Below are 15,637 nucleotides of genomic sequence, written 5' to 3' on the forward strand. Positions count from 1 at the left end.
CTTTGGTGTGGATTTCATTCACTTCTCACTGCCACGGGGTTGGAGGAACTACCCCTGTGGGTGTCCAGGACCACAAATCGCCGCAGGCGCGGGAAGTGTCCTCTTTCTCCTGGGGAGCGGCTGGTGGTTTCAAACTGCTGACCTTGCCGTTAGCAGCCCAATGCCTACGTGACCATGCCACGAGGGCGCTTTTCTGATCCCTTAGCAATATACAGTGAAGGGTCGCCCGTGCCTTTTTTTTACCTTGATAGCTCATTTCTCTTGACAACAAAATATTCGGTTGGTGTGGATGTACCATAATTTGTCCAGTCATCCATTAGAGCAGGGCTGTGGAACTCAATTAAAACGCGGACCATTTGGTGGCAACAGGCAAGATTCATGCGGGCCACATCACATTCACAAAATTTTGTTAAATGTATATTTTGAAGTGAGGATTTAGGAATATGGATAGGAGAATCAAAACACTATATATTTGCTTTTATTTAAACCTTTATTTTATTTAATGAGTTTATAAAACTAAAATTCTTCCTACGAGTTATCACTTACCTCTTAGGTTGTGACCAGAAAATACAACAAAGTACCTAATAAAAAAAAACATGTTGGACAGCTGACAAACGTGATACACAATCGTGATGGCGTCCCTCTAAAAATGTGAACTAGCGCTGCCGCAAGGTATGATTCTTAATAGCACACCCCGAGTGCTCTTTTTAACCTTTTCACTATTGGGATCTGTTTACATTACGTGACACTGAGAGGGGCAGACATATCACTTCCAAACGTCGCCGGAACGGCGTCAGCGCGTTTCTACACATCCACAGGCCCCCAGGAAAGGCACTGGGCCACGTGTATACTGGTCTTCAGTAGTTAAAGGGTTAACGAGAGAATATTGTGTGTACAATATTGCCTCGATTTCCCCTAAGCGTTATTTTCTTCGTAACATGTTTTTTTCTATTTTCATTTTATTTCAGAGCATCGTGGACCACACAGAATTACCGTTGGCATGTGGCCCTGTGGGCCGCCCATTTGAGACCCCTGCCTTAGAGGATATTGGCAATCATGAACCAAGCTGCTGCATATCATTTGCATGCGGGTTTTTTTTGTGGATAGACGTTTTCAACTTACTTGAGTAAATAAACTAGGAACATGACTGCAATGAGAAGGAGCCCTGGTGGCTTTGTGGTGAAGTGCTCAGTGATGAACCGAAGGTCAGGAGTTCCAACCCACCGGCTGCTCTATGGGAAAAAGGTGTGTCAATCCGCTTCTGTAAAGATGTACAGCACGGCAAACCCTATGGGGGCAATGTGAATCTGTCCTGTAGGCCGTAGGGGACCAACGGAGTGGACAGCAATGACTTCTTGTTGTTCGTGTCCCAGCAATGAGCATCCTATTGCCCCACACCTTCACTAGCGCTTCATGTTGTGCCTCAGATTTTAGCCACTCTGGTAGGCATGTATTTCACTCTATTTTAATTGATAAGGAAGTGCATGTGCAGTTGTCAAAGGGGCTCAGCTGGTAACCAAAAGGACAGCAGTTCAAACATCCCAGCTGCTTTGGGGGGAGTTGAGTTGATTCTGACTGATTGTGCCCGATTGGGTTTCCAGGGCTGTAAATCTTTATGGAAGCAGATGACCACATTGTTCTTCCATGGAGCAGCTGATGGCTTGGAACCAAAGATCCTCTGATTAGCAGCCCACTGCTTTAACCATCATGCCACCAAAGCTCCTTGCCCGAAAGCAGCCTTGCAAACCCAGTGGGGTCACTGTGAGTTGCAATCGACCTGCTGGCGATGAGATTGGTTTGGGTTTAATGACATGATGTTGGTTCACTGAGTTTATAAGCTGTGCGGCCCCAGGTGACTTGTCCTTGAGCTTATAAAACCTGTCTCACTGAATTTTTTATGAAGATTGAATGGAGGTGCTCAGAAGTGTTTATGGCAAGAGCTAGCACTGCACGAGAGCTTAGTGGAGCGCTCGCTCTGTATGTTTATTCTCCGAGCTCTCCCGAACTGCAGGTCCTCCTGCCTCTGGGAGCAGCGCCAGGTGCCCTGCAGGTGCCCATGAGGTACGGGAACAGCTAGTATTCACAGATTCAGCCTGTATTCCTAGAATATCTACTTGTTGGGGTATGAAATGACCACCTGTTAAGAAAAGACAAGACTACGAAGTAGTATTCTCAAGCTGGGCGCTCCGGAGGCACAGGTTACACACTGGGCTGCTGGCTACAAGGTCAGCAGTTTGAGCCCACCTTGGAAAGAAAGATGAGGCCGTCTGTTTCCATAAAGATGCCCAGCCTTGGAACTATCAGGGGGCTGTTCTCCTCTGTCCTATGGTCCATTCTGATGGCAGTGGGTTTGGATTGGTCCTCAAAGCGCCCTCGCGTGTATGGGGGAGAGTTGTGTACGCCAAGAAGAGCGTGTCCTTAGCGTTCACATGGAATGAGTGTGCAGCCGCAGCACTTTCCCTCTGGGACCAAGTGGAAACGAAGGGCTGGAACATTCCAGAGACAACACAGACGGGCGTGCAAAGATCCGGGGCTGAGTCTCCCTCAGGGGGGGGTCTCCTTCCACAGGGTGCCTCTGTGGGCCACAACTGATACATTAGGTGAGGGTAGACCGCATGCACTACTAATGGGTTTGCATTGCACCATTAGGACTGTGGGGAGCCATGTTTCCTTTTTGTAATAAAATCTCCTGCTTAAATTTGTGTACAAGAAACACTCGCGTGTGACGGAGGGACTATATCGGACTGACTGTGGGAAGGGAGGGGCAGAACGCAAACAGAAGGCTAATTATGCACATGTAAAAGGTCCTTTCTTTCTATTGAAGGTAGGTCCTGACATGCGAACCCCATAGTTTCATGTCCTTTATCAGCTAAATCAACGGTGTCTGTTGTGATGGATGGCGAAGCAGTGCTTCCTCCACAGATGAGCTCTGCTGTTGGCTCACTCCTGCCCATGGGGCTGGCAGCAAGGAGGGCAGGGGCCTGGTGCTTAAGATTCAAAAGTCTGGCCTGAATTTCGGCGGCAGCAACGGGGCTGAGAGCATCTTCGGGGGAGCTGGTGGAGGGGGAAGGGAAGGTGCAGAGTCCCTTCTGATTTGGAAACTTCCCTATGCCGTGAATGGAGGGAGTTTAAAATGTGTTTGTCTCAAAACCTGGAGTGCCTCTTTTTCATAGAAACACGGTCCATGGTGGGTTATGCTACAAGGCTGACAGGTCTCTTTAATGAGCTGGAAGCCAGTCCATTTACAACTTGATTATTTTGTCTTCTAGGTACTTCTAACAACAACCAGACTTTGGGAACACGACCTGTTGGCCACGTGGAGATGGATTGACCGGGGTGATGCACTTCTGATCATGGTAGTTCATCAGCTCAACATTTAAGGCTGCCACGAGATGCCCATGTGTTACTGCAAAGGAAGTCTCGCCCAGCCTGACTTGAAAATGTTTAAAACGAGTCACAATTTTTTAAAACCAGAATATAACTTTATTTATGGCATCCAGATTTTAAAAAATTATTTTATACTTTATACAATAAAATTTGATACATGAATCTATATACTTACTCCATCCAGACTTTTAAAAACATGCCAAATGGCTTATCATCAAAATAAATGGTTTTACTTGATATTCATATGCAATCAATCATAGTTACAAATTTAAAAAAATTTATACCAAATGCCATTTAAAAATTTGAGTTAGGGGGAATGCATCTGAAAAAATTTCATGTCTTTGTTATAATTTTGGAGCACAGAGAAAATGTAGGTTAAAATTATATGCCTGCAATTTCTAGAAAAGTATGATGTCCTTGATGTATGAAAATGATCCTGCTGACTTTGTAGAAGTCCAAAGGCTTTTGAGATAATTTTCTGCTGGGAAGGGCTGTGGCTCCATCCAGGTTCCTCTGACCACATGTGCACACCGGGGAGGGTGGTCGGGGGCTGGAGCTGGCCCAGCTCTTAAATGACCACCCTACTCCAAGCTGTCTCACAGGAGCACCCACATGAGAATCAGCCAGATAAAAAGACATTTTATATTGTACCAAGCTCTGATATCTATCATAGCTCACATAATTAATATCTAAATAATGATGTGGGAGGATGCTATTTTAATAAAAAATTATTTCACACTCAGTTCTGGGTAATGAGGATGTGTCTATTCACTGGCTCACGTTAACATGACTTTACTGATAAGGGGAAAATAAATTCTGATAGTGACACCCACATATAGGTGTGTGCATTAGTGTGCATACATGTGTTGTGTACGTGTATCTATGTACGCAGTATCAGCTGTCTAATTGATTAGATGTCTTCTCATTTTTAATGAAGAGATTCTCCTTCAGGATCATATTGTGTGCACACCAGACTGGTCAAAATCTGGTGGTCAGCACAAAACATCTTCTGGTGGTGTGGAATTTCACAGCTAACAAAGTATGTTCCAATGTCCCTTCCCTCTGGAATTGACCACCATCTTGCATTGGCGCTAAGGGGGCATGATTATGCTTATTTGAGAGGTAAGAATACTAGGGGCCCAGCGAGGCCAGCAGGCCGCCTCACACAGCTGGGAAGGGTGAACACTAGGACTGGCCCTGGTGTTCTTGCTTGCATGCTGGTTAACCAGGTACGCCAAAACCCAGTGCCATGGTGTGTGAGCTGCTTTTCCAAAACTGAGGGGAATCTGGAGTGTTTGGAAGCGGTTTTGCTTTGTCACAAAAATAGTGATTCCTACCAGGTGTTGACCGGAATCTACCAGCCAGCTTAAACCAACAGGCAGAGGGCTTTTTACAGCTTTCAGTGTGTGTGTGTGTGTTATTACGACTCCTAACACGCTTTTAAAATACATTCCTCAATCACCAAGGTATCATCGGAGGAAACAGGTTTAATTATTTTTTTCGAGAGCATTCTCTACCCAGATAATTATTTCAATGTAGATATCAAACCAGAAATAAGGCGATGGTTTGGAGGGGCAAGGGTTACCCCGTGCTCTGCAGAACCCGAACCGCTGGCGATTTCCTCCAGGCTTTGAAGGCCTTGTGTGAACTGTACAGTATTCCTACAAACCTAGACCATTACTGCTGGGATTGCACACGGAAACCGAAGCCAGTATGCTTGTGGGTGGGGGAGACTTGTAATGGGGACTTAGATCCCGAACTTCAGAAAATGCTGTTTTTGAGTGCCGACCAAGCGCTACGACCGTGTTAAGGCTTTTACATGCATTCTCAGATCCATAAGCCCCACAGAGGATTACATAACAGGAGACCCGCACACAGACACATCTGGTACAGTCTAGCATAATCCTTTTTATTTTTAAAAGCCCCATCTGAAATACACTTCCTGTCATTTGTTTGTTTTTGCTAAACCTGTCCACCCTGTCCTCCCCGTTGGGAATTCCCACTTTACCAACGCCGCTGCCGAGTCAGTAACGTGTTAAACGCATGGTAAGTGGCAGATGGAAAACTCTCAAACGCTGCTACCATCAAAAAAGGGGGAAAAACAGAAATCAATACAGACTTGGCACCATTTTAATCTTTGCAGGTACACCGGAGCCTGTAACACTTTTCAGTTTGCCTTTATCTGCTCACACCTACTCTTGATAGTTTATAAATTCACTTCTACATCACTAAGCTGCAGGTGGATCAGGGCCCAGCAAGATTTCTCTGAAGCTGACTCCTCCTCTACGCCCAGGGGCCTACCCAGTGTTGGGCAGGATGTATGGTTTCTAGGTTTATCAGATTGGCTCAAACTGGATTCTACCTGAAGCATTTGCTAGACTTTTGGGTTCATAGTAAAACATCATTTCCACAGTAAACAGCATTTTTACAAATCATAAGAAACATGGTAATAGATTCCATACAAAGTACGCCTTATAGCTACTCTTTGGTTGTTTAAACAATTATTTTTACTAGAGTGAAGTACTAAGAATATAAAAAAGCAACTACAGAAGTGGGCTTCATCTGTAAACATAATGAATCCTGTAAACATACGTTGACTACATGACCGTGCAAGTACAAAGAATGACTTGTCAAGGCAAGGACTGTACACTGCGCACAACTCTTTAAAGCAGACTCAGAAATACTGTTTTGTGAGGTTTCGTTTCGTTTTGGAAGAAGGAATTCTTCGAACCGCACAGAACCATGAAAACCGTGATGGCTCTTCCCATGAACCTATGCAAGGCCCGAGGAAGGCTTTAATCCTTTTCAACTCGCTGCAGTTTTGAATTTGCTTCACCTGCCTTATGAATCACCTCACTGAATAAAACGGGTTATTAACCAAAGATGAATACTTTTAAGATGAAGTAAACAAAAAGAATGTTTTTTGAAAGTGAGTCAGTTGACTAAAGATCTAGGTAACACACTTGACAAGGTTTTCCCAGATACCTGGGCAGTAAGGTGCATTAGGCGAGTCTACACAATGATAAGTGGCTTCAAGCAGCACTAGGTCTCTTGTCATTTACTCAATATTAAATTACTCTCCCCCGATATTCAGTCTTCCTCCTCAAAGAGCTTCCGACGTTTCACACACAACACTTGTCGCAAATATTTCACAGTTATAATTTCAGTAGTTTAAGAAAGAACTGCCTTGGAAATACTGTAGAAGAGGTAAGTGTTGAGAACACAACTCACTACTCCAGGCACACAGGACAAAGGGCCTGGCGTGTGAACTCAGAAGGTAAAATGGAACAACCGTGCCAACGCAAATGCCTTCTCTGTGAGTGACTGAACTAACAGCTGTCATAGCATGTCTCCTAATGCTTATTTACCTATGATCGCCTCAGGTGTCTGAGAAGATACCTGATCAATGAATGGCAAGTGTTTAGTAGTTTCCTGGGTAAGTTAAGCCAAGAGTCGGTGCATATAGTATTGCGTCAGCGCCCTAGGACAGGTCGTCATTTGGAATCTAATCGACCCCATCGAAGCCCTGCGTGTTCTCAATCGCCAGCTGTAGTTTATCCCATAACTCTTCAAACGATTCATACGGTGGCAAGTCCAAGCGATTAAAGCTGAAAGAACACAAAGACACCGGTCATGAGACACTGCAAGGCCACGATAAATACAGAACTGCTCACACTCACGGTGCTGCCATATTCGAACAACCTACCACACAGCTTACCACCAGGGGTAGAGACAAGGGAGAGCACTGGATTCTCTCGCCGCATGGATCGTCTCCATGACTTTGAGTGGGATCTTCTTGCCCCCAACTGGCTGAGTTCCTGCTGTTTTAACTTATAAAAGCGAATGTTTCAGGCCCCCTTGGAAAGGCCCCACACTCATGCTCTGTAGGCAACATCTGATCAACAATTTACACGGGCCTACCCACCATCTCATCTCATAGTGATCCTGTAGAACAGGGTAGACAGCCCCTGCGGCATTCTGAGGCTGTAAATCTTTATGGGAGTGAAGAGCCTCATCTTTCTCTTGAGGGAACCGTTGGTGGTTTTGAACCACTGACGTTGTGATTAGGGGCCCAACGCCACCAGGGTTCCCTATGAATCTGAACGAGGGCTCGCTCCTGTGAGGCTGAGCGACTGATGGCAGTGCGTTTGCGTTTGGTTTTTCTCTAACATCTGGCTACCGGATTTAGGACGTCTAACTAGTACAGAAAGGTGTGTTCCTGAGTGTGGCCGCCTCCGCTTTCTCCTCCACGGCTGCCATGGCTACGGCCATGACTAAAGCCACGGAACGGCGGGGCCCGGACTCGGCCTCCTGTCTGCACCTGGGTTACTGTCAGCCACTGCTTACCAGGTATGCGCTCTTGGCAGCTTTTCCGGGGTACCCCACTGTTCAACTGTGAAAGACTGGGGTCCGTTGGAGCCTACAAGAAAGAAGAGTTCCTCTAGTGTCATTTATTCTCTACAGGAAGCCCCGGCGCACTGCAAACCCCACGTTTTCTACCACAGACCTTACCTACATAGGAAACTAACTTGGTTCTTTAAGCTCAAAAGAAATGATGTATTTATTAACTTGTGTGATTAAGTGCCAATAAAAAACTGTTAAAAAAGAAAAATAATTGATGCCTGCTGTGTCGGTTGGCATCATCGTCCAGACTTAGATTGAGGGTTCGCCTTCTGCCCGTCCAGCCTTAGCATAGTGCCACCCTGTGGGCGGCGGGTCTGACGATGGTTTTGCTGGTATCTAGAGGTCCATGATTGTATTCCAGAGTCTGCTGCCTTTGCAGGGACATGGAGAAAATTCACGTTTTCTTTCCTATTCAAGTTGCACTGGAATAGCTTTCACGCAGTTCTATTTCTGTCAGTAATACGGGAGTTCCTGTTCCTGGGTGGCGCAGAGTGAAGCATACAACTCTGAGCCGAAAGGCTCGCCCTCCAACACCATGCAGATGTGCCTCATGAGAAAGGGCTTGAGGTCCCCTGTGGGAAGGCCAACACTGTGCAAGTCCTGTTTGGTCCAGTCTGTGCACACAGGGCTGCCACGAGCTGAAATCCAATGGCTGGACGGGAGCTAGTAACTATGAAGGGCACCCCAAAAAACCTGATGCTCTCTTTTTAAGTGAGGGGGATAGTTCGTTCCACCAAGTCAGACTGTTTATCAAGTTTTCAATTTAAAGGTTCTGAAAAGACTGCATAATAATGTGTGACAAAAAAGGGTCTGATTTGTGACAGGCGGGGGACTGGTTTTGCCATCACGGCAATGCACCTACTCACACAGCCATCTTAGTGTGTCAGTTTTTGGAAAAAAAAAACAGCATGCCACTCTTGCCCCACACACCTTAATCACCTGCCCTTGCTCTGGGTGATTTCTTTGAATTTTCCATGAATGAAGAGGGACAGCAATTTGATGATGTAGAAGAAGTGAAGAAAAAAACAAGGGCGGTACTATCAGCCATACAAACAGATAAGCTTGAAAACTGTTTCCCCCCACAAAAAAAAAATAAATAAAATTTAAAAAGAAAAATGTTTCCCATAATGGAATCACAGATGTATTAAGTGTAATGGAGAGTACTTTGATGGTGATGAAGCTGTTTTATAAAAAAAAAATTAAATACATAGCTTTGAAAAAAATCTTGTTTTTTTGGGGGGTACCCCCACTACCTTGTATATAAACAGTACATGCTTAGGGTAAAAAAATTACAGCAACACAGAAGAGTACAGTAAACGATGGCGAAAACACTTCAGATCCCACCATTTTGGCTCATAGCCCCCACTTCTGGGTGACCGTCTTGTCATGAACCATTCTGTGCACATGTGTACGTATACAGAGAACGCTTTGAGCATGGTGTTACTGTGGGTTTGTGAACCACAAAGTCAGCAGTTCAAACCCACCAGCTACTTCATGGGAGAGTCTGCTCCCATAAAGATTTACAGGTTCGGAAGCCTCCAGGAGCAGCTCTACTCCCTCCTCTAGGGCCGCTATGATCTGGAACTGACAAATGGCAATGTTTGGTGATCATGCTACACATCGATGCTACTTTGTCTTATTGTACAAATCGTTTTGGAAACTATATATATAAATTTTTGGTAGAGTTTTCCCTTAGATCTTCTTTTTCCAATTGTCAATACCCTTAGCTACCTGGTCAGCCGTAGTTAATAACTTAATATATAACCTTCCACACTTTTATAATCATATAAAATGTAGTGATATACTCAATATTCTCAATATTTAATTATCTCAAAAAATCAAACATTACTTTTCACACATCACCTGTCGCCATAATGTTCGACGTTAAAACGTCAGCACTTCTGTCATTGTTGGTTTTCTACTTTCGTCAGTTTTTGTCTCTTGAGTCCCTGCACTCAACAATCCGTCATTCCCTCTATGTCAATGGATGCAAATTTTAACATGCTTTTTTAATGGCTATTGCATTGTAGTAGTAACACTTTGGAGCAGCGGACTGTGCCATTAGATGAACACATAAGAATCTGAATTTAGAACTGAATTTAGAATTCTAAGACAAACTGCTTAAGCTCTGTTGGGGGGGGCATTCCAGCCCCGCCCTCCAATTCCAGACAGTGCATGAAATCATGTGTGGATGGCGGTGTAGATGTGGGCTGTGTGAAGCAGGGAAGTGCACTCAGAGACGGACAAGGACACTTATTTGCCCTGTCCTATTTTCCTCTACTAATTGGCTAAAGAATATGAGAGAGTGGAAGTGAAGTCAGGTGAAACCACGAGACAAAGGCTAAGAAATCCAATTAGCCAAAGAGTGAGGGTCCTGGGGGCACCAGAGCACCTGCGGCGTTCTTCCCAGGGCGTGTGGTTGCTCTTGGTGGAGAAGCAGCAGCCTCCCGACAGTCCTGCAAACAAAGGTCAACAAAGCTGCAGGAGGAGTCTGTGTAGCCACAGGAGATACAGGAGGCGAACCTTTCAGAGAGGGTCATGTTTTCTCCCTCCACCCCCATCATTTCTTTTAATATCCTTTATTTGTAACATGTTGATGTTGCTGACAACGATTCAACGGGTCCTGCATCTTCTGTTCTGAGCCGGTGATGTCTTCTTCAGGCTGGGCAGCCGCTCTCACCCTCCTTGTCCGAGTGGCTCTTCCCCCTCAGGGTCCCGTGGAATCCTTGAGTTGCTGATGTCAGTTTGATCCTATACAGAGAGCCTGAGCAGAGCCTACTGCTCAAGGAAGAGCATCTTTACTGGTAAGCTAAGCTACTGACTGTTTTTCAGAAGACTTCAGGGAACAGTTTGGGTTTGCGACTTAAAGATGATCTTATTTTAGGGTAGGACTTTCACGGGCTCACCCACTTTCACAGTAGCGGGAAATCTGGAGTCCATGCAGTGGAAAGTTCTGTTCTGCACTTGCCCCTCTTTGACCGGGAGTCCTTGACTGAGTTTTTTTAATCACAGCGTTCAGTCACGGTAACGAGGCACCATCTAGTTCTTCTGGTCTCATGGCAAAAGCAGCAGTTGTTCACAGAGGCATTTAGTTTCCTAGTCCATAATGTCCTCATCATCTTCCTCACTCTCCTTATTCCTCTGTTGCTCCCAGACAGACCAGTTGTTATGACTTGGATGGCCTCTTGCAAGCTTCTAACACTGAAGGCCCAATGCAGCAAACTGGGAGGTAGGGCAGGAGCACTAAACATGTTGTTAGGTCATTTAACAGGGATGTTTTCTGAAACCATGAAGAATTCAGTTCCCAGAATAATTCTGTTTTTCTATATATTGTTCCGAGCAAGGCTTCGACTTTAGCTAGCCCTTTTCAAAGCAATTTTCATAAAAAGTAAATCCCATTCCAATAAGTAGCCTATTAACCAATGTAAGAAAAGTTGTAGTCTACATCAGAAACAGTATTTATATATATGTATTTTAAAGTCACCTCTACTGACATGACGTACACAGGAAACTAAGTTTAATAGGTTATATAGAATTTCACTTGATAGAAAACTTCATTAATATCAACTGTGCTGAATGTCAAGAGATCTGTAGTCTTATCCCCCGTCTAGCATTTCCCACAATGAGGAAGATTTCTCTACTACTCCAGCCTTACCAAAAAGAAGATAAAAGACTGCACAATCAAGTAAGTTTTGGATACTGTGCACTTTACCTTATCAGTAAAACAAGTCCCCAGCCAATATACTTAATCTGTTTAGTCCAAATGTCTACAAAAGTATTCAACTAGAAACTGGCTTGTTTGTTTGTTGTACCCTTGTTAACATGCTAGGGAACTTTAAATGTTGCCTTGAACTACAATGGGAATAATATCAGAAGCTTTGGAATTACGATGGGAATAATATCAAAAGCTCAAGAAAATAACTCATGTCATTTAATGTTTTCCTTTTTTCCTCTTCACTCTAATTTTTAAAAAAAGTTTCCTTAGAGTCAATTCCGACTCATGGTGAGTCCGAGAAGAATCCTGCTCCACAGGAATTCCAGTGGCCATTCTTTCCCTCTCCCCTCTGGAAATAGATGGCCCGGCCTGGCTTGAGGTGCCACTGGGTAAATTCAGCCTCCAGCCTTCTGGTCCGCATCCGAGTGGGTGAACCGTCAGCACCACTAGGGACTGTTCATTGTTGGATCAGAAGGAATAAATATATTTTGGCCTATTTCTGTGTTTTCTAATTAGTTTAAACATCTTAATTCCTCTTTTTAAAGTTAGATGCTTCTCTATCAATGATGGAAACGAGAAGAACCATGAGTCACCCACAAGGCAATTGGCGTCACTCCATTTTGGAAAATCCTTACCATAGAGTTCCCCAAATCCGTTCATGGGCACACGGGAGGTGCCCGTGACAAACTGGAGTAATCTGATCCTCTTTTCTGCGTCCATCATGAACACAGCCTGCAAGACAGGAGTTGGGAGCGATGGTTGGAAAAAGGTAACTAAGTTGTTCTGAGAAGTAAACGATCAGAATTCCGTTATAGATGATAATCCCTTGCTAAACGCATCTGCTTCTTTTAGTTGTGTTTCTGTGACTCTCTGAAATAGCGTGAGCACATCATAAAGGGACAAGAATTCCTCTCCCAGATGTGGTTCATGGCTTTTGGAAAACTGAGCCTGTTGACACTGAGTGGCGTACAAATTTCTTTAGAAAACAGAAAACCACATTCAGAAGGGCCAGGGAGGCGGCCCAGAGAATACATTCTAGGTGTTGTTACAAGTTCTCTTAAGAGTCTTTCCTTCATTAAGGAGCTACCCACGTGCCTCACCCTGACTTTGGCACTGACTTCATTCATGAAGTCTGCATGGAGGATAGGATGGCCCCCAGAAAGCCTATGTTATCACTCTATGTATTAGTATAAAATCAAAGACAGTTTTTGTAAGGCTATGTAATTTTCTGTACAGTCAAGAGCTAGATGTAAACATGTTAGATCACATTAAAGAATCATTTACGAAAACAGAAATGTCCAATTACCTTCCAAAACCACTGGATGACTTGATGGTTGGCATTATAGCCATTTTTATACTTGGTGTGCTCTTGCCAGTCATTCACGTCGACGTCTCCCAAGCCACACATGAGAAGCTGCAGGAAGAAGGAGGGCCACACTGTCAACAAGGAAGACAATCGCTACGAAGTTCCTGTCCTTCGATGAAAATGCTTCTTACCTCCAGTTCATTTTCATCGAAAATTTTGATGAGATCCTGTGGTATTAGTTCAAAAAATCCCTAGTAGAAGAAAATAAGCGCAGATTAAAACAACAACAACACCTAGTTAGCCCGACAGTAGGCACTCCTATTCTTCAGCACCTGGGCGCTCTTAGTGAGGTCCCACGTCCCTGTAGGCTTCTACCACTAGACTCACCAAGACCCCTACTCTGGCAGGTACAGGCCTATGTCCAGTTTGTTCTCTCACTTAGTCATCAAAGAAGCTACTTTTAATGTCCCCTTACTTCTCAAAGCTCCTTCTCTTCCATAAAGACCCTTCTTTACCACAGGCGATTTCTATTCAAGTGAGAAGATAACAGCAGTTATGTAACATGGCCTCTGTTAACCCATCACTGCACCCCCAGCCATCCTGCCCCTTTCCCACCGCAGTGGAAGAGGTGCTACTTTCTCTAGCCGGCAAGTCTCTTCACCTGCGCTTCCTCAGGAGGCCATTCACGCAAGCTCCTCTTCGCTCATACACTCCTCTTGTATGTAAATGTCTGTCATGTCGTGTCGTTGTCGTGTCCTTGAATCGGTCCTCAAGGGCAGTGACCCTGCGCACAGCAGCACAGACACTGCCTGGTCCTGGGCCATCCTCACACTGTTGCGATGTCTGAACCACTGTCGCAGCCACAGTGTCAACCCGTCTCCTGGAGAGGAGGCTGCCTCTCTCTCTCTTTTTTTTGGTTGCCTCTCTACTTTACTTCGCACAGTTCTCAACCTGTAGGGGTTGAGCAACCCTTTCACAGGGGCTGCCCGATTCCTAACAGTAGCAAAATGCCAGTTATGAGGTAGCAATGAAAATAGTTTTAAGGTTGGGGGGGGGTGTCACCACCACAGGAGAAACTGTATTAAAGGGTCGTGGCATGAGGAAGGTTGAGAACTACTGATTTAGCATGATGTCTTTTTCAGGGACCAGTCTCTCCTGATAACAAGTCCAAAGCCTCACCCTCCTGGATTCTAAAAAGCCTTCTGCTGTTCTTCCTCTAAGACAGGTTTGTTTGCTCTGCTGGCAGTCTACAGTAGTTCAATATTCTGTGCCTAGCCCGTAATTCAAAGGCATAGCTTCTTGTTTGATCTTCCTTATTCATGACCCAACTTACGTACGCATATGAGGTGACTGCAGGTAACATGGCTAGGGTCAGGCTCACCTTCGTGTTCAAAGCCACACGTTCTTGCTCTTGGACACCTTACAAGTGGAACAAAGCTGCTGGCACGCTCCTTGCCTTGTTTCACAGCCAAGGTCTGTCCGTGCAGTGTACTTCCTGACTCCACCTCTTCACCTGCCCTTTGTTCCTCAACCTACTGAAATTTGCCTAGCTCTGGAAAACATCGCAGACGGCTTGTGGCTAAATCCGGTCCACACTCTCTGGCCCGCTGTCTTCATGAGGTCTTCACAGGCTGACACTGGTGGAAACTCCTATGTCCCCGAAGCCTGCCTTCTTCTCCTGGCGCTTCTCCCATCTCGTCTGCCTGGGTCCTTCCCTCTGACGTCTCCTTTCTCACTAACCAGTCCTTTCATGTTGACGTCCCAGGTCTCCTTGCACGGAGCTCTTTCATGCTCTTCCCGAGTCATGGGCTCCAGCAAACCTAGTCCACAGTTCACTGCACACATACAGATGTGTCGTGAAGCCCAGACAGCTAACCCAGAGCACCAGCCATCACTTGACCCTCTGCCACTGTTGTGCCTAAACAACACCCGAACGCTCTCTTCTCATCCCCCCTCTCGATAGCTGGACCCACGTCCTTTAATCCGGGACAGCATCGGGCAGAGTCAGTGCCCGATAGTTAACCAATAGAAGAGTAGCTGAAGAATGGTCAAGTTAGCTTAGGGAATGAATGTCCTGAAAATAGTCTAAGTATCTAACAATGGAGGAAGTTTAAATAAATTATGTGTTTGCATTGGGAATGAAGTCGAGACTGCCAAGCAACATTTCCCAAGGGAAGAAGGTAAGTCATAAAACATGTGCAGTGTGAGCCCATTTAGAAAAAGACATGGTGTATTACACCAGCCCTCCAGCGCAGCCCCTTCGTTGCTCTCTGGAGCCCAGCTAAGGTGAGGGCAGGTGCTGGGAAGGAGTGAGGGTCAGTGAGAGAAGGGAAGTGGACTGTTAACGTATTACAGGGCTGCGCCGAACGATGGCATTTTAACAGGGACCATCCACTTGCACATTTTGTTAACTTAAAAAAATCCAATGCAAACGTTATATGGGGTGATTGCAATCAATGTCACAAAGCAAAACGACTTAAAATTATTGACTTACAAAAATGACAGTCCTCAGAAACTGTCACCCAGATCACAATACCAAGTTTAAAAATTTATATATGCCTATATACACATGTGTATTTTTAAAGTTTCAAAAAGCTACATACTAACACTTCTCAGATGTGCCAAGGCCCGATAGTTGAAACTTACGGCAAAGACTGAAATGACAGGGGAGCAAACAAGAGAAAAATGAATACCTCTTTAAAAGCAGCCATTTGCTTCTGGATTCGGTTTACAAATCGCCACTGTATTACAAGACTAGAAGGAAAACAAAACATTTCGCACATTTTTCATATGGAGTGAGCAAAAAGTATAGGGCACATCAATTC

General features: G+C 44.9%; 1 protein-coding gene across 3 annotated transcripts in view; it reads right to left on the bottom strand.

The window, feature by feature from the left end:
• Positions 1-3,493: 3,493 nt before the first annotated feature.
• The window catches only part of NEDD4 (NEDD4 E3 ubiquitin protein ligase), a 124,811-nt gene continuing 112,667 nt past the window's right edge, over positions 3,494-15,637 (bottom strand). For 2 of the 3 annotated variants that reach the window (XM_075531839.1, XM_075531840.1), the window contains exons 24-29: positions 15,506-15,566; positions 13,004-13,063; positions 12,813-12,920; positions 12,142-12,238; positions 7,735-7,807; positions 3,500-6,995 (exon numbers count right to left, since the gene is read on the bottom strand). In XM_075531839.1, coding sequence (XP_075387954.1) covers positions 6,893-6,995; positions 7,735-7,807; positions 12,142-12,238; positions 12,813-12,920; positions 13,004-13,063; positions 15,506-15,566 — 502 coding nt within the window. In that variant the 3' untranslated portion in view covers positions 3,500-6,892. Of the gene's footprint in view, positions 6,996-7,734; positions 7,808-12,141; positions 12,239-12,812; positions 12,921-13,003; positions 13,064-15,505; positions 15,567-15,637 lie in introns of all 3 variants that reach the window. The other variant, XM_075531838.1, reaches the window with a different exon arrangement.

The sequence above is a fragment of the Tenrec ecaudatus genome, chromosome 14 (genome assembly GCF_050624435.1).
Source record: "Tenrec ecaudatus isolate mTenEca1 chromosome 14, mTenEca1.hap1, whole genome shotgun sequence".
Lineage (NCBI taxonomy): Eukaryota > Metazoa > Chordata > Mammalia > Afrosoricida > Tenrecidae > Tenrec > Tenrec ecaudatus.